The 24,140-nt window shown below is 35.4% G+C and overlaps 2 protein-coding genes across 3 annotated transcripts; one reads left to right on the top strand and one right to left on the bottom strand.

Moving 5' to 3' along the window:
* Positions 1-1,486: 1,486 nt before the first annotated feature.
* LOC129870986 (uncharacterized) lies at positions 1,487-10,747 on the top strand. Of its 2 annotated transcripts, none has more exons than XM_055945853.1 (10): positions 1,487-1,939; positions 2,462-2,539; positions 3,372-4,046; positions 4,195-4,297; positions 5,093-5,193; positions 5,282-5,456; positions 6,574-6,744; positions 6,835-6,935; positions 7,500-7,657; positions 10,448-10,747. In XM_055945853.1, the coding sequence occupies exons 1-9, from the start codon at positions 1,616-1,618 to the stop codon at positions 7,560-7,562; spliced, it is 1,791 nt and encodes a 596-aa protein (XP_055801828.1). In that variant the 5' UTR covers positions 1,487-1,615; the 3' UTR covers positions 7,563-7,657; positions 10,448-10,747. The 2 variants fall into 2 exon arrangements, with proteins under 2 accessions (XP_055801828.1, XP_055801827.1); XM_055945852.1 differs by lacking the exon at positions 10,448-10,747 and adding an exon at positions 7,751-7,882.
* LOC129869882 (GDSL esterase/lipase At2g31550-like) lies at positions 8,390-22,445 on the bottom strand. Its single transcript, XM_055944462.1, has 4 exons — positions 22,379-22,445; positions 21,602-22,206; positions 11,299-11,554; positions 8,390-8,595 (listed from the first exon to the last, which is right to left on the bottom strand). The coding sequence occupies exons 1-4, from the start codon at positions 22,443-22,445 to the stop codon at positions 8,390-8,392; spliced, it is 1,134 nt and encodes a 377-aa protein (XP_055800437.1).
* Between the last annotated feature and the right edge of the window lie 1,695 nt (positions 22,446-24,140).

The following is a 24,140-nucleotide window of genomic DNA, read 5'->3' as shown; positions in this document are numbered from 1 at the left end:
ACCAATTAAATTAATTCTCTAAAATTATCCCTCAACTAATTAACCGAAGTTACTAAAAGGTCCAAAATTTTCAACTTAAATTTACAAAAAGGGTCTTCTATGAAAGGATGATTACTCGTTCTCAAAATTACCTAACGGGTCATTACAAATTATTCGTAAAGTCATAAAAAAAGAAAAAAATGAATTACTTATTGTTATTCTAAAAATCATATTTTTGTAATGTAGACATCTTTTTGTAATAAAAATTAAGAATCTTAAGGATCTCAATTTTCACTCAAAATTTGACTTGATTAATTATAAACCAAATAACGATGAAGGTATTGGCGACTTTGGCCTTTGGGGGTGGGGGAAGAAGAAGAAAGATTGATGTGGTGAGTTGACATGTTAGGGAGCTAATGAAATGAATGAGGTCGAAGGAGGAAGGACAAATTTAAGTCCCTTTTCATAATAAATTCAAATTTATAAAAAAGAACATATTTTGATTCATCTATGTCAAGATGAGTGTTACATTTTTATTTTATTTTATAATATATCGCATCATATATTATATCATGTTGTGTTATATCTTATATTCTCTTTTGATGGTTGTTATGTATTGTTTCATAATGTATCATATTGTATTGTTTTAATGAATACACCATTTGTATAAATAATATCATTCTCCGCCGTTACATAATGTCACACATCATCAATTTTGATGATAAATCTACAAGAAAGTAGGGTACGGGTGTTAGGACCTCTGGGGTAAAATTATTATGAAAAGATAGGATAAATGATAAATAAATCATAAGTAAAGACAAAATGAGAAAATTAAGATAATGACACAATCACACCAAATCGATCGTTACACAAAATAAGACTTTTTTTTTGGTAACTTAAGACTTTTCGTCATTAGGTAACAATAAATTTAAACGATATGATACAATAAAACTTAAGTAACAATAAACATTATATTTAAACTAATAATACAATACAACAGATAATAATCATCCAAACAAGGTGTTACTGTATCCCAAGAATAGAAATTAAATGTATTATATTATACTCCATTTATTTCATATTAAGTGAATTTGTGAGTTAATACACACTTAATAAGAAAAAAAAAGTTTAAGCCACTTTTACCATTTTAATAATTGTTAAACTATTCTTAAAAATAAAAATAATTCAAAGTAAAATTATAAATATGAGCTGTTAATTTTTTTGAACTTATTTCCTAAAAAATATAAATAAAAAATAAAAATATATTTATTTTAAATATTTATTAAATTTTAAATAATTCACTTATTTTAAACAATTAAAATGACCCCAAACATATGAATAGGGGGAGTATTATCACAAAAATCAAAATCTACTCATAATTTAGAAACCAAAAGTGCTATTATTCCAAAGAGAAAAATATAGTAGTTCATAAAAAAGAAAAAGGCATGGCATGACGTGTTCCTTTTATCTTCAATATCCCATTTGCCAAACTCAAAATCAAATCAAATTATACCAAAAGAAAAAAAGAAAAAAGAAGGCTTTACGTCTCAAACCTTCCAAAGTCAAAAGAGTAAAGATTTATAAGATTTTATCAAAACCAATTTTCTTTTATCCAAATTGTCACGAATCCCGAAAAATGGGTTATCCAATTCAATCCGATATTCGATCGGCGATACAAATCGCCGCCGTCTTCCGCCACCACAACAACCACTACCACCACCTCACTAATCACCGCCGGTTACTTCCTCCCGCCGTCATTTCCTACCGCAACTCTCCGAACTGCTGCTTCACGGTGAACTCCGCCTTGAAGCTCAGAGCTTTCTCTATCAATGATAGCGATACTACAGTCCAGAAGGTTTCTAATAAGCCATCGTTATGCACTGCCGACGAACTCCACTACGTATCTGTTAATAATTCCGATTGGAAACTTGCTCTCTGGCGCTACATTCCTCCTCCTCAGGTTCATCTTTTTTTTTTTTGAATTTTAACTGTTACTCTCAAGTCTTATAAACCATAACATATAAGTACTGTTACTATATTTTTCAAATTAATACCGTATGACATTTTGAAAAAAATAAATATATTTGACACTTTCATTTCTATATAAATTCAAATTTAAAATTTTGTGATCAACTAAATGTGGTTGTATAGAATACAACCAACAATAAAGCCAGTGTAATCTTACATTTAATCTTACATGTGGGGTCTGGGAAGGGTGGTGTGTATGGAACGTTACCTCTATCGTATGAAGGTAGAGTGACTGTTTTTGATAGAAAATGTGGTCATATAGATTTGGTCTCAATATATAATACATTAGACAGTTAAAAGATTTGACACCATTCTATCTCATTCAATTTTATTCTGTCGAATACTGTTATATAAAATGAAACGCAGGGAGTGATACTAGGAAGGTTTTACAGTTCTGTTACAAGAATTGGATTTGAGCTTTGCATTAAGGGTGTGTGATTTTTGATGATGACAGGCTCCAAAGAGAAATCATCCCCTGCTTCTCTTGTCTGGCGTGGGGACTAATGCTATTGGATATGATCTTGCTCCTGGGGTATGATACTCGTCTGCCTTCTCCCTGTTCTTTGTCCATTCTTCTGTTTTGTTGTATGTGCAGTGTCACGTGAAAGAGTAGTTGGGGACTCTCTAATTTGCAGATTCATGCCTGTATAGGTGAACTGGAGGATTTTGATAGATAATTCATTGATAGCCACGTTTAATAGATCATAGTGACAGACATGGAATGTGTATATTATCAGTGCTTAGTGGATATGTCAGGTTCTATTAAAGTTTCAATCTTTATCTCGTGGAGTGGTTCCAGTTTCTGAATCTGGTAGAACTCTTGGCATGTTCAAAATTTTTCAGAGTTAACCCTGGTTTGATGTTGTACTATCCTTACTACTTTTCTCATACTTTATGCATTTCAAGCATATAAAAGTATACTTGTGTAATTTTTGAGTACTCACTTGTTATCTATTTCATCTTCCTTTTTTTATATGGCTTTATGGCTGCATCAATCAGGTGTTGATGGCACTCTCCGTGATTGTACATGTCTGATCATAGTGACATGTATCTTTTTTTTTTTTTTTTGGTTTTGAATAAAATCTAAATGTCTGCTGGTTAAAGCAATAACTAGTGTCAACACGCCTGGATTATTTCTGCTCTATTTTTTGCTTAAAGTATTGTTCATGCATCCTCTTATCTTTTAAAGTTCATTTTTATCTCTTGAGGCACCCTACTTTTTGGTGGTTTAGAATGCTTTATCACTTCAGGCAATTATGCCCATCCTGCTTATAAAAGAAATCCTTCATAGTATGGCTGGCTGTTGTAAATTCTTTCTAAAAGTTATTTAATCACAGTTTTTACTTTGAAAAATTCTTATGCAGTCATCTTTCGCCCGGTACATGTCAGGGGAAGGATTCGACACTTGGGTTCTTGAACTTCGAGGAGCTGGGTTGAGTGTGCAGGAGTCAGATTCGACAAACATTGAGAAGACTGCGAATGCAGTCTCAGAACAGATGGAAGCTGCCGCTGATAATGCTACTGACAAAGTTCTTTCTGCAGCACAGCAGTCAACAGATGCCCAGAGTACCTTAGAAGAGTCTGACATAGCTGTGGTCAAAGAAGAACCCACAGCTATTGCAACAATGTGGGATGAGTCTAGAGTAGTGAACCAGCTTACGGAAACATTTATGCTCTTGTCAGAAAGAGTCTCTGGCTTCCTCAATGAAAGCCAGTCAAGGATTATGTCTGCTAAACTATTTGATCAAATATCAAAATTATTAGAGGATTCCTTTCTTTATGAAAGCTTTAATGAGACAAGGGGGAAGTTGTTAAGTCTGCTGGAGACAAGGCAAAACTCTGCTGTTGCTGACCAAGTAAAGGATCTTAGCCAAAAGCTAGTAAATATCATTGAAGAAGGTCAACGTTCTGTTTCTCCGTTAGTTGATCTGCATGAACGTCTAACTACTACCATAGAAGATTTCCAGAAACAGCTTGACTTGATTGTCAAGTATGATTGGGACTTTGATCATTACCTCGAAGAGGATGTTCCTGCTGCGGTGAGGTGACAGATCTCCATATTGTAGAATATGAAGATGTTATTGTCCTTGAGATGACACATCCGAAATTTAGGATGAAATTCAGAATTTGTTGATTCTACTGTTCTTTATCATTCCGACTAGTCTAATTATTTTATTTACATTCTAGATGGAATACATTAAGGCCCAAACTGCACCAAAAGATGGTAAACTTCTTGCCATTGGACATTCTATGGGAGGAATATTGCTGTATGCTAGGCTATCACAGTGTGGTAAGATTCATTTGTTGTTTATATGGAATTAATGTTCTTACACTTACGTGATATGGCATGTCCAGTAATGAGCCACTTAAGATAGGAAATAACTTGAAGAGTCTTGAAAAAATGACAGATTCCTTCCTGTAGTTGCAGTTGATAAGAAAACAATAATATTCAAATGTTTTATTTAAAGAAGGCAGTATAATTCCAGAATTTATTCCATGAACCTGCCGGAGTGTTATACAATTTAGTCTTGGGATTAAATTTCAAAGGCTACCACTTCACTTCGCACAACCTTGAGTTAACCTGGTCGCCTCTTGACGAATGTTCTTTTAATTCCTAATATTCATTTAGCAAAATCTTCAGATTCAAGTTCAACAAGATTTTTGCTGAAAAATAAGAAAGATGCTACAGTTCACAACGGCTTTGGGAGTGCAGTTGTAATAGCCACTAATTACAGTACTCCTATTAACTTAAAAATTCCATGACGAGGGTGCACTAAGGTTAACAGGACTTGTTTAACAGTGTGAGCCATCTTTTGAACTTATTGAGATTTTAGGGAGCTAGGCAAGATTTTATACTTTCTCCATACGTTTTTAACAGTGTGTAATGGACAATTTAATGTGGAAGGAATTGGACCTGGTTTTAGATGTAAAAAGGTTTCACAATTAACAGATTAGTCACTTGGAGCATTGTCTGATTCCTTGTTAATGGGCAGTCTCAAAAAATCATTTTCAGACTTCTGATTTCATTCGGTAATCAAATAGATATGAGATAATTTTAATATGTTTCTGGTTTTACGTTGGAAAGGATTGGAAGAGAGAGAGCCTGGATTAACTGCTGTTGTAACTTTGGCTTCATCACTGGATTACACATCTTCGAAGTCTGCACTCAGACTGCTCCTGCCCCTTGTAAGCTGAAAATAAATGTCTTTCAACTCTTGTTGTGAAGCAAAAAGCCCTTTCAGCTTATTCTTATATTTATTTACCTTGGCTACAGGCTGATCCTGCGCAGGCTCTCAATGTACCTGTTGTACCTTTAGGAGCATTACTCGCTGCAGCTTATCCTCTTTCTTCTCGCCCTCCTTATGTGTTGTCTTGGCTTAATGATTTAATATCAGCTGCAGATATGATGCACCCAGAGTTGCTGAAAAAGCTCGTATTAAATAACTTCTGTAAGTGCTTAAATGGGCAATAAACAAATATTTTCTTATTAATTGATTGTGAACTGTACAAATTTATGGTCCTCTTGTTTTATAATTCATTTATATGGAGAGAAGGGAAGTTTCAAGTTTCATCACTTAGGTTATAGATATTTCGAGTATGAGTTTTAGAGATAACAAGTATGAGAAGTTTACATGTTCTGAAGAATGATTCAACTACCATCTGGCTATGCCCCAAATTTCTGTCTACAGTGTTTTTGTACCAATAATAGCATCAGCGGCTGTTAAAACATTCTTTTCCCCTCCACTTTCTGTCTGGACGATAGACTTTGTATGAGTTGAACTAATCTTCTACGTTTCAGATACATCCTCATATGTATCAGTTAGGAAGGAAAATAATTATGATTATTAGTCTATCTCATCTTTTACAATAGTCATACATCGCTAGACAAGGAAGAACAGCCAAAGTTTGAAGTTTGTCCTTTGGCAAGCCAAATTAAATTTTGATTTGTACTTGCTTATAACCAACCTATGAACAATGGTCTGTCTCGTCTAGTTGGTCTCCTTCTTGGCCTCAAGAATCGTCAGTACTAAAAAGGCGTTGCCTTATAGGCTTCTTAGCAATAAGGTAATCAGTGGAAACTAACTATGTGAGAGTTGATTCTTATTCTTATTTGTTTGCATAAAGAATGAGCGTCGAAGGATTATTGATATCTTCAGATGGAAAAAGAAAATTATTTCTAGTAAACATCAGCTGTATAGTTCATTGCCAGCTAGATATTCTCTTTTGTCAAGGATCTGCATATATCAATAAATTTATTTGACTCCTTGGTTGATGAGCTATTGAATCTTTGCTCCAACAAGTTCCACTCCTGTCCATGTAACTGTTTTCATGACACTGTAACGGTGTTGATATGTTGAAAGATGATCTTCAATTGGAAGAGTGTTTCCATCAAAGTAAGGGATAGTTGATGCATTACTGGTTTATAAAGGCTGTAGTCTGAGGGTGATCCAGAAAGTTCACTTTCTTTTGTTAAAATAATCCTTAGGAGGATCATGACCGTTCTATGTTCTCTTGAGATTTCTCATGAACCTTTTACTACAGATTTTCTGATAGATCTTCTGGCAGGTACTATTCCTGCTAAACTTATTTTGCAGTTGACTACAGCTTTTCGAGAAGGGGGACTCCGTGACAGAAGTGGTAAAATATTCTACAAGGATAATCTTCACAAAAGCAATGTACCCGTGTTGGCTGTTGCTGGAGATAAAGACATAATCTGCCCACCAGAAGCAGTGTACGGTATGTGTCATTGTACCTCCACTCATCTTTCTGTCTAAGGATGACAAGTTTTCTTACAATTCTTTTCTTGCAACACATTGGTTCAAGCAGAAACTGCAAAGTTCATCCCCGAGCACTTGGTCACCTACAAAGTATTTGGAGATGCTAATGGTCAGCATTATGCTCATTATGACTTGGTGGGAGGACGCATGGTATGTAAACTTTAATAATTTCTAGCTTCTTTTGGAATGCATGAAGGAAAACAGAATACAATGGAAACAAAGGAGCTATATGGGTGACATTAACTGATTGGATTTAAACTAGTTATTCGTTTGGGAATAAATGCGAGTTTTAGAGGAACCCTTATTTGCTTTGTAAGACATTATTTATTATTAGAATGAGATAAACCTGAATAGTATGGACTGGATATGGAGAATTCATAAAACCAAGCCCTACCGATTTAGGATTGAGGATTAAGGATTGAGGATTTGAGGTCTAGTTGAGTGGCAGACAGAGTATAGAAAAGATGATAACAAATAGAAAGATGCTGGATGAGGAGAGGTGCCTAGTCACATTTGGGATTCACTTATCATGTTTCGTGTTTTCTTATGTAAACCTGAGAGTTAAATATGCCTAGTTTAGAAAATACATGATACATTATTTACTTTCACAACTCCGTGAATCCATGAACTAGGCATCTTTTTGCATGTGCATTGTTATTATATTTCCGTTTCTATTATTGCATTAACAACTTTTATCCTTCCTGGTGTCTGCAGGCTGCAGAACATTTATATCCTTGTATAATCCAATTTTTAAGCCGTTATGATGATATTAGCTAGTGCCTGTATTCTACTTTTGACCATTCTTTGGGCAGCGAGCTCCATACGCTTGTCCTGCTCATTCGTCACTTGTCTCCAGGGATGCTTGTTAAAAGGTGAGAGGCTAAACTTAACTAGCTGATTAGTTGATCTCTCCATTGCTACATGTATAAAATATCTGAAGTATGTGGACCTTGTTTATATTGTAGCGAGTACATATACGAGTCCCTGAACCTGAGAAAGGCTCATCTCAAGGAAGGAATTTGATACATTTTTCACCATACTACATTTATAATGTTTATTTAGTTTCTCATCATGTAACCTATTTAATGGTTTGTTTCTTTCTCTTTTGCCTATTGCCAATATATTGTCCAATTATTTTTTGGTCCTTTACCTTTACTGACATGACAAAATGTAAGAAAAGGCAGACAAGTACCTAATCTTATAGTTGGTCACACTGGAAATAGTACAGTATTTATATCACATGAAGCTGCAACACTCATTGATATATTAATCTTTTAGTACCATTATTACTAAGGGTTGGGACTTAAATAGGGTTGCAGTACTTGTATGATCAACACTAATGTGCGACTCTCTTGAGTTCGATACATGAAATATATGATTTCTATAATGTGTTTACATGTGTCATGTCTCCACTTTTTTGAGTTATTGTTATTGAAATATTTTCAAATCATTCTTGGTATGCTGAATTTTGTACAAAGTGACTAAGAAGTTACCAAATATGATATTAGCTACAATAATTTTAATACATAAATAAAGCATCCATCCTAATCAGTAGCCAAATGACACCTTAAATAGTTTACAATTTTTATTTTTAATTTAACAAATTAAAAGTTGTCAATAATTGAGAACTTTGGGAGAAGCTTCTTCACTAAATGCTCAGAAATTTGATAATAAGTTGATTCAGTTGGATGGATACTATCAAAGAAAACATATTGTGAAGTATCTGAACACATTGGAGATTTTGGTGTACATAAAGGTCCTGCTTCTAATAATCCAGTTCCGCAACCACCTCTTTTTGTTTCTTCAAATCCTGTCATAATTATGGAAAAATAATGTTAAAGCAAAATTACTCGATACATGTGCTAGTAATTAAATAATAAATACTCAATGAAACAAATAAAATGTATATAAATTGATTGTAATGGCTCATTAGGTCGTTTTGATTACTAGAGATTGTTATTTCATGAAACTCATCCCGTAAATTTTAAATGGGTATTTTGGACTATTCAATAACTAAAATTATTTATTTGAGGGATAACTTTAGATAACTAATTTAATTGGTGGCTAAAGTGATAATTTAGTTAATATATTATACCATTTGTTTCATATTTATTAAAATAAGGTGGTAGAGTTTGTTAGTATATGATTAATTGAGGAAAGAAAAGAAGAGGAGCGGTTTTCATCTGTGCTACGGACGAACATCAAACTTCATATCAGGTAAAGGACTAATTAGTATCTAAAGTTATAACTTCCTATATATAAACAAGTGGATAGATGGAAAATCCTTTTTTTAAACTATATTAATTAAATTGGAAAGAAAACAAAAAAATGTGGGCAAGTTGGAATTATATGGTTCTGCTAGTGGCCATCATTCATTAATGATGGTCAATGATTGGGTAGTAAAGGGTTAAAATGATTAGAGGAGTATAGGGTGACTTAATTGTCTTCTGCAAATTCTAGTTTTTAGCGATAAGGTACTAATTCGTATTTAGCTTTATTATTTTTTTCTTTCCAGATCCTTTGTATAATGATCACACTATAATTTAAGTTTTGATAACTTGAGATATGTAATTAGATAATAGGTGTATTATATTATATGAATACCATTAGAGTTATGATATTGGAGAAATTGAGGCTTAACCCTAGACTTGAGTTTTAGAGAATTGTTATAGAGTTGAGTGAGTTGTTGGGTCTAGGTTAAACATATAGATAATATTAGTGTGTACAGACTAGTTTACTTATAAATATTATATATTTGATAGATTGAAAACGGTCTGAGGTATTGAAGAAAGGAAGGACATTGGTGTATTAGCTTGCTTTATTTCGGTTCTTCGATTGAGGTAGGTTATGATTTATTTTATATCATAGATAGACTCTTAATAGTGGTTGATAGTCATTGAGTAATGTGAGAAGTTTACTATGCATTTAATTGTTGTGGTTTGGATGGTTGATATGTTGTTGTGATTGGTCTGAAATCCCAAGATTGTGGAATCCATATAAAATGATGCCTTGAATAAAGAAGGCTTGATGAAATATTGTTAATGAAGTAGAATGTGAAAACAAAGAATGATAAATTAATTATATTTGGATCGGGTGTTACGTTCCGACATGGTATATTTGGATCGGGTATCATGTTTCGACACGATATTATTGGATCGGGTGTCACATTCCAATACGATATATTTGGATCGGGTGTCACGTTCCGACACGATATTATTGGATCGGGTGTCACATTCCGACACGATATATTTGGATCGGGTGTCACGTTCCGACACGATATTATTGGATCGGGTGTCACGTTCCGACACGGTATATTGGATCGGGTGTTACGTTTCGACACGATAATATTAAAGGAAAACAAATTAAAATGACTTAATGCAGCCTAATCTCCAATAACTCACTTCCCAAAAGAACGTGATGCGGAGGCCTGAATCCTCATGTGTGATCTTAATATTGTTGATTGGTTATGTAGTTTTTCATTATGTTGTCACTTGGTCTTGATCTTGTTGGTTGTCACCTGTTAAGTGATATGGTTGATTTTCCGCTATTACTTTATGCATATTGATTTCTATTTTGAGTCGGGTGATGATACCTACTCAGTAGATGTTATCCTGTACTGACCCCTACTTGTATTTTTCTTTGTTTTATTTTGTGGAGTGCAGCGAGTGTTCCATCGACTTCGACTCAACCTCAACTCTAGCCAGTGTCCAGCACATCAGGTTCCAGGGTGAGCTATTCATTTTAGCTCGATTGGATTCTCTCGGGCATGTCATGATGTCCTTAGTTTTCGGACAAATTATGTTGTTTATTTATTCTGGTGTTTGATATTTTTAGTCTTAGTAGTTTAGAATTAAATGTCCTTGAAGTGATGACTTTCAGGTTTTGGGAAGATGTACCTAATAGACTTTAGTGGTTTTATTATCTCTTACTCTCATAAATTGAGCTTCCGCGTTATTATCATATTTTATAAGTTGGGGTTTGTATCGTTGGTTTTTCTACCTAGGAGATTAAGTGTGAGTGCCACTCATGACCCATTTTGGATCGTGACATTGATCCAAAATATTACTTTCATTGGAATGAGCCTTGGTTGAAATGATAATATAATAGTTCCCACATTTGCCAAAATGGATTGTTTGTTTTCTATTTAAGACAAATTGTGTACATAGATTGAAAAGAATCATTGTACCATTTTTTTTAGAATCAAAACTATATACTTAATAATAAAATAATCTTTTCTAAAAGGTGTGTAAAAATATTAAAAGACAAATAATAGTATAAACTATAGATTGACGATATACTCACACACAATTTCTAATTAAGACAGGAAAACAAGTCAAACATTGTATAATTGAATAACTCTATTACTTGAAGCATAGCAAATTTACGTTGCTCTGACTTTCCAAAAATAATATTGTATTTGTATCAAACTTTCCAAAAAAAATACATTTTAAAAGAAATTGATACTGATTCGATAATATTTTTAAAGGATTAGAGCAATATATTGAAAACTTACCATATTCATGTGGATTATTGATGAAATTTGATATAGGAGTGTATATATCTGCATAAAATATTTTGCTTCCTGGAAGTTGTGCTTGTAAATGTGGCAATAATTCTTCAAGTTTTTTATTATAAGATTGAGAATCTGAATTCTCTTTTTCAATGCAAGTTCTATCAAATGGAGATTTTGCAGTCATTTGAATTGGAAGGCAGCCAATTGGAGGAAGCCCACTTACTATAATATTATGATATCCAAGTTCATAAAGTTCCTAATAAAATAAGACACAAAATTCTATAAGTTTTATGTACTAAAAAAATCAAATCAAATAAAAATAAAAATACAATTCTATCAATTATAAGGTAATGATGTAACATCAACATATAGAGTGATTGACACTATTAGATATACATAAGATATTTACTAATATCATTAAAAATATAATCTATAATTTAGTAAAAAAACGAGTTATATCATAAAAAAAATCTAGAATTTAGTAAAAAAGCGAGTTATCTGATATAATATGTAAAGATGACGTGATAGTATAAATATTTTACACTAAAGTATGAGTTAAACTCAATATTAAATGTAGTAACTTGCTAATAATAGCTAGTATCTAACATGTTATCAAAGATGTAAAACTCATTGATAGTGGTTTTTTTTGATTAACCAAAAGTAATTATTCCAATTTTATAAAAAAATCCTAAAAGTTAAGACCAGAGGACATGCTAATCATGATAAATATATGGTGGAATAACTAAGTGTGTGCAAGTGTAACACCTTAGAAAAAATTGATATCAATCGATTTTAAACACGGGAAAGATAGTGAATGTATAAGTGTGCAAGCCGAGCCTTAGACATTAGTGACACCTTTAAAAGCCGTGAAATCTTGATCCAAAGTGAATAATATTACTAATGGTAGGACTGTATAGGGCAAATCGATAAACTCCACCAAACCGACAAACCGAACCAAACTGGAAAAAAAACCCGACTAGTGGTTTGGTTTGACTTGGTTTGGTGTTTGGAAAAAAAACTCGGCCATTATAGGGTTGATTTGGTTTTAACTAAAAAAAGTCAAACCGAATCCAAACCAACCCGATTATAGATATACTACTTTTAAATTATGTTATACATAAAAATATTTATTAAAATGTAATTTATAAATATATTTTTAAAATTTTTCATAAATTTTGTTTTCTTTCTTACATTTAGATTTGGATTTGAGAAGCTCATCTAAATAATATACAAAAAAAGTTCATCTTATAAAGTTATATTATAAAGTTAAAATTTCAAACAGTGTTCTGCCTCCATCTTATATGTTGATATTTTGTACTAGAACTCTTTTTAAGAAGTACTGCTCTGTGCTTTTTATTAGATACTATGGAAAACTCGAGAGACCCAAAAAAACTCGAAAAACCCGAAAAAACCCAAAAAACTCAAGAAAAATTGATATCGAAAAACCCGACTTTTATTGGTTTGGTTTGGTTTATAGATTTAATAACACGACATAAATGGTTTGATTTGATCTGTAAAAAATCCGAACCAACCCGGTCCACATACACCCCTAACTAACGGTATGAACGTTATAACAATCTAACCTGAATACCATTATAGTTATAAAACATTGCAACCCAATGCATAAAACCTCTCACGTTTACACAGGATCCGAATAAAAGTCGTATATCAAAAAAATGTAATGTATGCAATCTATCCTGATGAAACTATCAGTGACTGATTTCAGTACGACTCAACCTGTGACTTATTCATTACATGGAGACGAATCTATCATTATTCCGAGATCCCTTCCCTCACCTGAGCCAGAGGTTCCCGCAGGAGCCATCATATTACAATTCCCAATGAAGAATTTTAGGGATAATGTAATGGCCAAGGCTAGTCCGCCTGAGAAGCCCATCTTGATCAATAAAGATGAGATGGTGCAGCTTCCCACGGCTATAGTGTGATGAAGAATAGATTCGAGAACGAGACTTTCATTTTTAGTCTCCTATTTCTTTTTTTTTATTGAATTTTGGATTTTCTAAAAGGAAAAATAGTAGATTATCCCTTTTTCTAACAGATAAAAGAAGAAACAAATCAATATTAGATCAAACTGTCTTTCTTCCTTCTATCCGTGGAAAGATATACTCTGGAGTTTTAGATTGATTTATATGAAGTATAAAGGAAAGGGATCGCTATTTCAGGTGCAAAGCCTCTTCAATAAAGACCTCTTTTTTGGATTTCTCCCTCATTTCTCATTTTGTTGATTGAAAGAGAATAAGCGTTTCTCCAACATCTTACTAAGTTTCCCCCTCATCTTTTTACAAAAAGCCGCTCCATGGTGGTAAAGTCTCATCTTGTGTGTTGGCCGAAGTTACAATAGTAACATTGAACCCTCGAATATGTTCGAATATCTCAAAATGATCTTCTAGTTCAAGGGAGAATTCCCAAAAATCGAGAAAGAAATCAGACCTACAACCTCACTGCAGTGGCTTGTAGACTTGCTTTGCTGCGGAAAGCTCAAGTGAAAACCTATTAGAACTGTGGGCCTCACCTGTCTACTACTCGACCTTAAGTAACTACAATTAGGAGGATCCATCCAATAGCTTAATGACTTGCTTGGGTTATCTAAGAAGTAAGGCCTTCTCTGATCGACCCTAACTTTCATTAAAGGAAAACATACGTGGAATTTGTGGAAACATATTGATTGATTGAGACAAAACGATTTCCTCAATACAGCTTAACTCCGTCAATCCTGTAGGAGTAGGCCTTGGCTTGAGTCCCTATGTCCCGTACCCCTTCTCTTTTGGTAGGGAATCCACAAGATGAAGTAGAAGCATGAAATCACTCGAGGAATGCCTCTATTTATGCCTGGCCACAGGTTTGGCACCGGGTTTGGACTGCAGGGAACCATGGCATGGGGGGACGTCTAATCCTTTTGCCACCGCAAGGCTGGCTAATCGTACACAGCAGGCTCGAATACCCCTGGTTCTAGAAGGCACATGAGTCCGAAGGCTATGTTGAATATGCGATCGAGACCTTGCCTTTCGTATGTGTTTTCTTTGAAATTGAAATTCCAACCAAGTTCCCTTCCCAAAGCGGAAACAAGTTGGTACGATCGATTAAAGAAGAAGGACAACTCGTTTCAAGAGTCAACGAGTATAGAATCTATTGAATTATTCATCTGCGTATCAAGCTTCAAAGAATATCCTAAAAAAGAGAATACAATTAATAAGAAAGCGAGTAAGCCAACGGTGTCCTTTTATTTATGTTAGATTTTCTGTGAGCTAGTTGAAATTGCTTTCCTTTTGCTTGCCTTCAATCGAGTTTGACTTTCTTCTGTCGTGCCAGGCGAGCGAGTGCAAGCGGCCTATGGGCGTTTGAGAGAACCATGTCGAAGAAACTTGGCAAAATGACCCCGTAAGTTCAGGAGAAGGGGTGCTCTCCTATATTTTGATTAGGAAAGTGGCACATACCAGGGGGTAGCGACGATTAATTAAAAACACAAGACTCTGCTAAGTGATAACACAAGGTTGTAGTCTTCTTCATGAAATGACATATCAAGTCAAGAGGGCGAGGCTCCTAGCAATAGGGGAAAGGGGAGTGGGTAAGCGGGTTCCTTTCACTTAATTGGTTAGTTAGGACTTTTTTCTACGATGTTCGAGATCTTTGTCTCGCAAAGGGTGAAATGAGGTCTTCTTGGAACAAGGTCATAGGCGTTGGATGGACCAGTTTCTTCTGATTCCAATGATAGATGGATGGTGTTCTTGATATTGAATGAGTTCATCATTACATTCATGCTTCACCTAAATTGTGAGAATGCACCGCTTCAAATCGACTGACTCAATATAAGGCCTCGACCTGCGTGAAGGTATGCTGCAAAAATTCGATAACTTGATCGGATCGACAAGCATTATTATATATCTAATAATAATACTCGAAGAGAGAAAGTAGGAAGCAGGCAGAAATCCCCACTTTTATTGAGGGAAACTTTATAGAAAAAGGAACCCATGGAATGGTAGGAAATCCTTTTTTAGAGAGCCAATGCCTTAAGACAGACCCTAATAGCAATTGTCGCCTACTTCACTGAGTTGTAGTTCTAAAAAGAAGATTTAGCTTGGTATATTCTATCAAGAGAAAGCCTTCTCGAACTCTTTCTTTTTAAGAACCAAAAAGATTTGTGCCAAAATAATAGATGCCAAGAAGAACAAAAATCCTTGGACACATAATGGATCTTGAAGTACTATTTCTGCATCTCCCTGACCAAATCCGCCTACATTGAGTTTCCAACCCTTTTTACAAGGAACTCTCTAGCACCTCAGCTGACCGTATTTTATATAGCCTTAAAAAAAGAAAAGGAGGGTCCTTTTCCCTTTCATAAATCTTGATTTCAGACATCAAAAGGTAATGGTACATTGATTTTTTTTTGTAAATTCAACTTGACTTATACCTGGAACAGAGAAAAAGGGTATCCAATTGAAATCTAGATACTTTTTTCTATTTTTCGCTTAGATGTGCTCAGCAGATGCTAAAGCCAGAGCGTGATGGCAAAAATTGATCGAGCGAAGAATCATAGTTCTCAGCTATCACATCCAGAAAGACTACTGACCAAAGAGGAGTTTTTGACTCCAAAATAGTGATTCTTTTAAATATCAACTCAAGGCCTTCTTTCCTTACTCGTTGGTTTGAGTGTTTTATCGAAGGAGCCATTTGACCTCTTTTCCCATGTGACTACGAATGCTTAGTGAAAACCTCTCAATTGTCACCGCCTGGCCTTTCTTGCTACCACGGTAGCACCTAGTGTGGTCAGCACCAATTGTGTTCGGGTAACGAAGCTTACACTCATTCAATTGGTTCATCCTGTTATGCCTTGGGCCTTTTGCTCTTCTAACGTAAAAGGTGGCCGGCATTTTTGTTGGTAGTGAGTAAATATTTGATTCAGAGTCAGCGTATAGGCTGACAAAAAATGCTTTCACATTCAGAAATTTGAATCCTATTTGTGGGGCCTCTCCTTCATGTCTACGTGAGGACTGAAGAACGAGTTAATCTTGTTTTAGGGTTTATGCCCATTGCCGATCATGTGGTCAGTTTTCCCTCTTTCGATTCCGACCAAGATTGACTTATTATTCCTTCTCATCCATTAGTTCAATTTCTCTCTCGAATGTATGCTCGGTTTTCATCGAATCTTTTTGATCACATTGAAAAACAAATTGGAATTCCATCTTGACATGATAAATAATGATGCCCACCTGCAGAGCATAATCCTCCCTGCAGCCTTAAAGTAGACTATTTCTCGAGTCTAATCTTATCCCCAAAGCCTTTTTGTAAAAGGAGTAGAATGGGACTATAACTAACCTTTCATAGTCTAGGTTAAAGGACAATACATATTGTGGCTTGGAGTATCTAAGGAATGGTAGTCGTTTAGCGGGACAGCACTCTGGCTTTATGGACCTAATTTTTAGGGACGGACTCGCTAGTGTCCCAGGGGGTCAACAATCCATGTTCCAGCCTTACTTTCTTTTTAAAGCAAATATGTGGACATAGAAAAGAATGAAATTGATAGAATAAAGGAAAATTAATATGCAATGCCTTTTTATTTTCTTCAACTTCGTGGTAATGAAACGTACCCGCTCCGGATATGAAATATCTTTTAGTTCAAAATACTGGTCTATCGTGATTAACCAGTCTAAGACCACATCACGGAGGGGTATCGGCTTCCATAAAAAGAAGTTAGTAACTTCTACGCTAGTCTTTATAATGACTGGAAAAACCAGCCAATCTACTCTCTTGGTCTCCCCTTTGTAACTTGAGAAATCATAAGAGAATAAGAAATCATTGCCTAGAAAGTCGTTTTTACTATCTCCTCCATCGTTGTTATGTAAGAGGTTCCTCGGTCTAGGTCTGAGATAATCCTTAGTTTCATAGCCTTGGGGCTATTTACAATTAGCCAATTAAGAAGTCTCAGATATACTAGCACTGCATCAAAGATACGATCGATTCCTTAATCTTTAAATTGCATAAAAAATAATAATGAAATGGTTGTTTTATTGCCAACCCATCTCTTTCTTTCAATCGGATGCCATGTGTGAAGCATCTCTCTCTCTCAGTACCTCACCTTCGTGACCTCCTGATGAAGTTTTTGCCCCGTTCCTGCTTCTTTTTGAAGACCCATAGTAGCCGCAAAGCACCATTTTGCGCACTCAGAATAAAAGAATGAATTTCCATAATTAGTTTCAAAGTGTCTATGAACAAAGAACTTTCTATCCCACCGTGCTACAAAAGAGAGAAACTTATGTAAGCACTCCTTTCCCTAGATCCTATTATGAACTCAAAATAAGTATTTACCCATCGCCTACTTCATCTGCAGAGCTTTCTCTTGTTCACAACAAAGAGAGAGGATTCATTCAATCAAGCTAAACCGCTTATCCCCAATTTTAAATGAGAAGATCCGACGTCAAGTGCAGGAATTTCTGTCAAATGGGAAGGAATCTCTCAATCCGTGTTCAACGCCTGCTTGACTAGCTCAAAAAGATGAGGTTTCTGTTGGAGGGTCCTTGACGCCCCAAGTCAAATGGAATTGAAAAGACTTTTTTTATATTTCAAGGTGGCATCTTGTGTTTCGAAATTAGGGGAAACAAAGCTTCAACAAGTAGAAGCTTCCTGGCAAAGCTTCAAACAAAGAGGTTGGGCTGTTCACTTAAGTTTTCCATTGTATTCTTGATTGATTGAGACAAAACGATTCCCTCAATACAGCTTAACTCCGAAAGGATTGCAGGCTAGATTCAAGTGAGAGCACTAGATCGAATACACAAGATTGTCCATGTTTTTTACCTTAGCTCTACTTCTCTATTTTTCCTTGTGAGCCTCTTCAGTTGCAGTGAAAGTGTTACATCCCGCACTTTGGCGCATTCAAAAAATTAATTTGCAAGGAATGAGGTTGTGATTTATTTTATTTAAGATTGGTGTGATGTTCATGGAAAAAAATTGATGTGGAAATACGGAAGAAGGCCGAAGGTAAAATTGAGAATTTTGGAGATTAGTTTGTGAATTACAAAAAGAGAGAAGACTTGTAGCTTTTGGGCTTAAATAATAATAATTGTAATAAAGTAGTTTGGACTCACATAATAACAATAGTAATAGAAGAATTGAGGCCCAACACAAGAAATGGCCCAAGTCTTAGAAATTTAGTTCATTAATTAAGTGGCCCATCATCTATTTAGTATATATGTCTCTAGAAAGTTCAAGATTCCAAAAGAGAGCTAAGTCATCTTCCAAGAGAAGAAGAGACCGAAACTAGAAAAAAAAGAGGAAAAATTCTAAGTTCTTCAACTTTGATCCAAAAATCTTGTCTTCTTGAATTCTTGTCAAGTTCGAGGCCCTCTTCAACATGGCATAATTAATTAAGTGAGAAAACTACGTTTGTGGCAAGTCAAAATTTGAAAAATAAGGTAAGAATTCTATCTTCTAATATTATGGAAGAAGTGGGTGTGTTGTAACTAGTAGAATTAAGTAAAAATCATGTAATTATGATGTATGTGTGTGTGACCATGTGGGTGTGCAAGTGGGTAGTGTGTCCGTGTAGGGTTATGGTTGAAAGAAGAGGAATTGAACTTTATTTAGCTTGTTAGTGGTGTCACTATGGCGGTTACGGTGTAATTAATAGTTTTATGATTCGAGACAACGTCAAAATTGGTTATAAGTTGTTATAGGGAATTATGTGATTTTAGTATAGTTTATATGTAATTATGGAAGTAGAATTCTATTATGGAAATTATTGTCGTTCTTAGCGAATTTGGAAGAAGGTAATACGATTTGGTAGTTTTCTTGTGTTCGTAGAAGTTTTGGATGGATTATGGTTTTGGTGGAATTTTTGGTATATTGTATGGAATAATGTTAATTTCTTTTGAGTTATGTCTAAATGGTTTCAAATTAGTTAGTGAGTGAATATGAAATGTTGATATTAGTTGCAAGGTGTGAAGTTGGAGTAGAAATTATTGCTTTATGTAACAAAAAGAAAGAAGAGAAAGAAGAAAGAAGAAGAAGAAGAAAGACTATTAATGTTACAATGTATTTTGTAGTGATTGTTGATGTTGTCGGTATTGTTGATATTTCGGTCGAGTTAGATTCTCGGGGATGTTGAATTTATAGAGGAGGTGCTGCCCAAATTTTTGTAGACTAGTAAGGACTAGAAATTGATCTCTTAAATGCTTATAACTTACAATTGCCAATTGTGACCATTTGTAGAGTTTGGAGAAAACGGGAGTTGAGTTTGAGTGAGCGTAATAAGAGGATAAGGTATGTAAAGCTCTTCCTTTCCTTCTTTTGACATGTCTTAGGTGTAATAAGTCTTAATTTGAGCCTCGAGGGAAATCCTGTCCATGGATATCCGAGTTTAAATTTTTTACAAATCCTTTCAGTAAAATTGAACTTAAACCTATGTATATTGAAAAGAAACGTGCAAACATCCGTAACTTTTACTTGTGAGATCGGAATATCCTACAACCTTGATAGATAATTCTGTAGAGCCAAATGTTTGAAATTCATGTACACCACCTCGGCTCGGCCGGAGGTGGGCCCACTAACTCCGAAACTCGCCTAAGTTATTCTACTTAGTTATTATTGTACAACACAGAGGGAAAACTTTTGCCTATGATTTTTTCTATTAAAAAAATAATGTCTTAACCGTCCCCTTATGTTCTACTATGCATTTTGGAATTATAAATATATCTTCGAAAATGCTTGATATATGTATATGTGCTGCATTAGTTTCTCACTACTCCGTTCGTGCATACTATTGTGACATCGTTCGTCGGAACCCGGGCCGGCTTTGTAATCGTGTGCCCTATAATGTATTCGGCAGTATGATGTGTTATGAATCCCGAGACCCCATCATGAGGCCAGGTACCATTTATGGCGTTATGATGTGATATTGCATATGATATGTTTTGATGATACGACGTGTTGTGAAGATATGATATGTTCGAGATTTATATGGAGATTTAAAACCTTTCAAAGTATGATGTGTTGTGGTACCAGCGTCGGGGTAGTGACCACGTTTCTGAGCTGTGGGCATGATTTTTATTTGCATTATGTACATATGTTTCCGTACATATTTTGATGCCCTGGTTTGTATTTGCTCCTTATAGCTTTCCTTTCGGTTATGGTTGAGATTCTCTGTATTTCATACTTTACATATTTAGTACACATTTCGTACTGACCCCCCTTTGTTCGGAGGGAGGGGGGGCTGCATTTTATGCTCGCAGGTACCGATGTTCGTGATCCGTCTGTGTAGGTTACACACCTTTTGCTATTACAAAGTGCTCCTTGAATCGGAGCCCGCATTTTGGTATATGGCTTTCCTATGTATATGCATCTATATATATTTGACCATTCGGGTACGGCAGGGCACTATCCTGTCATATATTTCCGCTATGCTCTATAGAGACCTGTAGACATACATGGGTCATGAGTCGTATGTGTTCGTCTATTTATGACTGGTGTCTTAATGCGGTCCCTTACGTTATAATGGAAAAATCGGCCCACATGCTTGTATGTATATATGCATCTATCTGGCGATGCGCATTCCATCGCCTTTTTTTGGATATGATATTTTCTGCATGCGCGACCACTTAAGATAATACTTGTTTCCTGTTCTGATTAAATAAAGAAGACTCAATCGAAATTCTTCTATAATATGACGAATCAGTATGTAAGTTCATCTGGGTGTTCAGATAGGACGCCAGTCGCGGCCTACGGGACTGGGTCGTAACAGAAAATTCCCGACTCTCTAGTGCTTTCCCCCCTTTTCGGATTGATATTAGCATGCTAACAACAGAAAAGAAATGCAAGTACATACAACTGCGGTAATGCTGCATCATTGATAAAGAACCTTGTCATCCCCAGCTTTGTCCCTTATCCAAACCTGCGCTTCTTCAAATATTCCATAAATCTAAATAAAGTAGGGACTTCAAAGCTTGACTAAGAAGGGAGAAAGTTGACTTTTAGAAAGAAAAATGGTGACTTTCACTTTTCATAACAAAAATAAATAAAAGTCAACCTATTCTTGAAATTGCGGTCAGTCTCACTACCTCTTTAGTTGCCGCTCCCTACTTGCTCATTCGCAATTAATACCACAAGAAAGTCGCCCCTGTCTTTAAAGGGGCTTATGCACCCCTTTGTTTGAACAAGGGGGGGCAGGGTGCCCCATTAGGATAATCAACACAAGTAGAGAATTGGGGTTCACCTTAAAAAAAGGTCTTTGCCCTTTAATTTTATAGAACATTTAAAAATAAGAAGAGAAATAGAGATGTGATTGAGAATTTACCTTGACAAAACATTGCAACTTATCTAGAAGAAAATCTTGATACTCCTTCATGCTAAACTCAATCCTTCTTGTTGGAACATCATAGAAATTAAAAATAAAATCATTACTCCCTGAACTAACAATAACCAAAGCACCTTTCACAATTCGTTCTTTTTCTTTCTCACCAAAATAATCTTTCAATTTCTCCAAATACTCTTTAAAATATTCTAATTGTTTTCTCATTGAAATTACCCCTGAAATTAAACTTGTTAAATTATCATATCCTGATCCAGCTGATGCAAAAGAAACTCCACTTCTATAATCATTTTCCAACAAATTTGGATCTAAATATGGTGGCACACCATAATTTTTTAATTTTAATAAAATAGCCAATATGTCTAGTACAAGTTTTCCATTTGAAAATCTACCTGTTGGAACATGGTTAAAATAATCTTTTCCATATGGTATATGATTGCCTTTGAGTAAAGTGAATATATAATTGTTATTTCCAGTGTCAACTGTTGAATCACCAAAAACAAGAATTGATGTAAATTTGGGTATGTACTGATTTTTAATTGTGTTACACAAAAAAAGGACAAAGAATAAAAATAAGAAAATACCAAAGGCTGATAGGAAGATTACTGTATGTCACCATCACTATGCCAGACATCAGTTTTGCAGTCCAAACACTTAGTCAATTTATGCAGGAGCCTAAGGTTTCACATTGGAAAGCAGCTGTTAGAGTGGTCAAATATCTGAAGAATGCACCAGGTCAAGGCCTCAGTTTCAAATCACAACCTACACAAGAGATAATATGCTGGTGTGATTCATATTGGGCAGCATGTCCTAATACTAAAAGATCCATCACAGGTTATGCAGTGAAGTTCGGAGAGTCACTAATCTCCTAGAAATCTAAGAAGCAGCAAATAGTATCCAAGAGCTCAGCGGAGGCAGAATATAGGAGCATGGCAGCTGTTGTAGTAGAAGCTACTTGGCTGCTGGGCATATTCCGAAAACTTGGATTAGAGATTCATAAGCCAATAACAGTGTGGAGTGATAGCAAGGCAGCGATTCAACTAGCAACAAATCCAGTGTATCATGAGAAAACAAAGCACATTGAGATCGACTGGCACTTCATAAGGGGCAAGATAAAGGAAGGAACCATAAAGACTGAGTTTGTGAAGACAAATAATCAACAAGCAGACTTGATGACGAAGGGATTAGGCAAGCAGCAACACATGTATCTAATGGACAAGTTGAGAGTGTTGGATGTTATACACCCTCCAACTTGAGGGGGAGTATTGAAGTTAATTAGTTGTTAGTTAGTTGTGAATAGTTAGCTGATTCTTGTTAGATGATTGATTGTTAGTTAGTTGTTAATAGTTTGTTAAGATAGTGGGCCCCACACTAATTAAATGGTTAAGGATTGTATATGTACAGAAAGTGTAGATATTTTTGTAAATACTTCATTTTCACATTTTGGAATACATACAAAAAGCCCTAAATTGCTCTCCGCCTCTTCTCTTCATCTCCACCTCTTCTCTTCATCTCTTTTCTTCTTCTTTCACAACTTTCATTGATCATAGAACTTGGTATCAGAGTAGGTCACCAATTGAAGACTGGAGTTAATCGAAAAGGATGAGGTTAGCCGGAGAAAACATAAGAGCTCAGAGATGACGAACAGTGAAGAAGAAGCTGCAGAAAAATGGGAGATCTTTCGCAAGGTGAAAGAGTAGTCATAGAGCATGGTCATCTCCTGTATGTGCACCCATCAGACACTTCGGGATGTGTTCTAGCACCGGTGAAACTCACCGGATCTGAGAACTATAGAGTATAGAGATGAGCTATGAGGATCTCGCTTCTGTCTAAGAAGAAGCTAGGGTTTGTAACTGGAACATGCAAGAAGGAATCGTTTGACGAATCTCTCCACGAATAATGGGAGACGGTGAACGCGATTGTGCTCTCGTGGATCATGAATATAGTGTCGGAGAACTTGTTGAGTGGCATTGTATATGCATCAAATGCACATTTGGTTTGGGAGGACCTGAAGGAAAGCTAATAAGGTAAATCGAGTACGAACATTTCAGGTGCACACGGCCATTGTGAATCTTAAACAGGGAACCAACCCGGTGTCAATATACTTCTCAAAATTGAAGGAGTGATGGAGTGAGTTTGATTTGATAGCCCCTTCTCCGAATTGTGGTTGTCCAAAGTCTAAGGATTATATTGAGTATCTGCAAGAGCAGAGATTAATGCAATTTTTGAGTGGTCTGAACGAGTCTTATGATCAAGCTAAGAAGCAGATTTTGATGAAGTCCAATGCACCATCTGTAAATCAGGCTTATGCCTTGATAGTGCAGGATAAAAGCCAACAGTTGAATGCAGAGAAATCTATCCCAGTAGCAATGCAAGTTAGAAGAAATGATAACTATAAGGGTGACATTTCAATGTACTGTGAAAATTGCCACATGCGAAATCACACAAAGAAGGATTGCTACAAGCTAGTTGGATATCCCTTAGAAAGGAGCAACAAGGCTAACAGGAAGGACAATAACTATCG

The sequence above is a fragment of the Solanum dulcamara genome, chromosome 10, assembly GCF_947179165.1.
Source record: "Solanum dulcamara chromosome 10, daSolDulc1.2, whole genome shotgun sequence".
Classification (NCBI taxonomy): Eukaryota; Viridiplantae; Streptophyta; class Magnoliopsida; order Solanales; family Solanaceae; genus Solanum; species Solanum dulcamara.
Note: the sequence above shows the minus strand (reverse complement) of the source record. Positions and strands in the feature narration are given on the sequence as shown.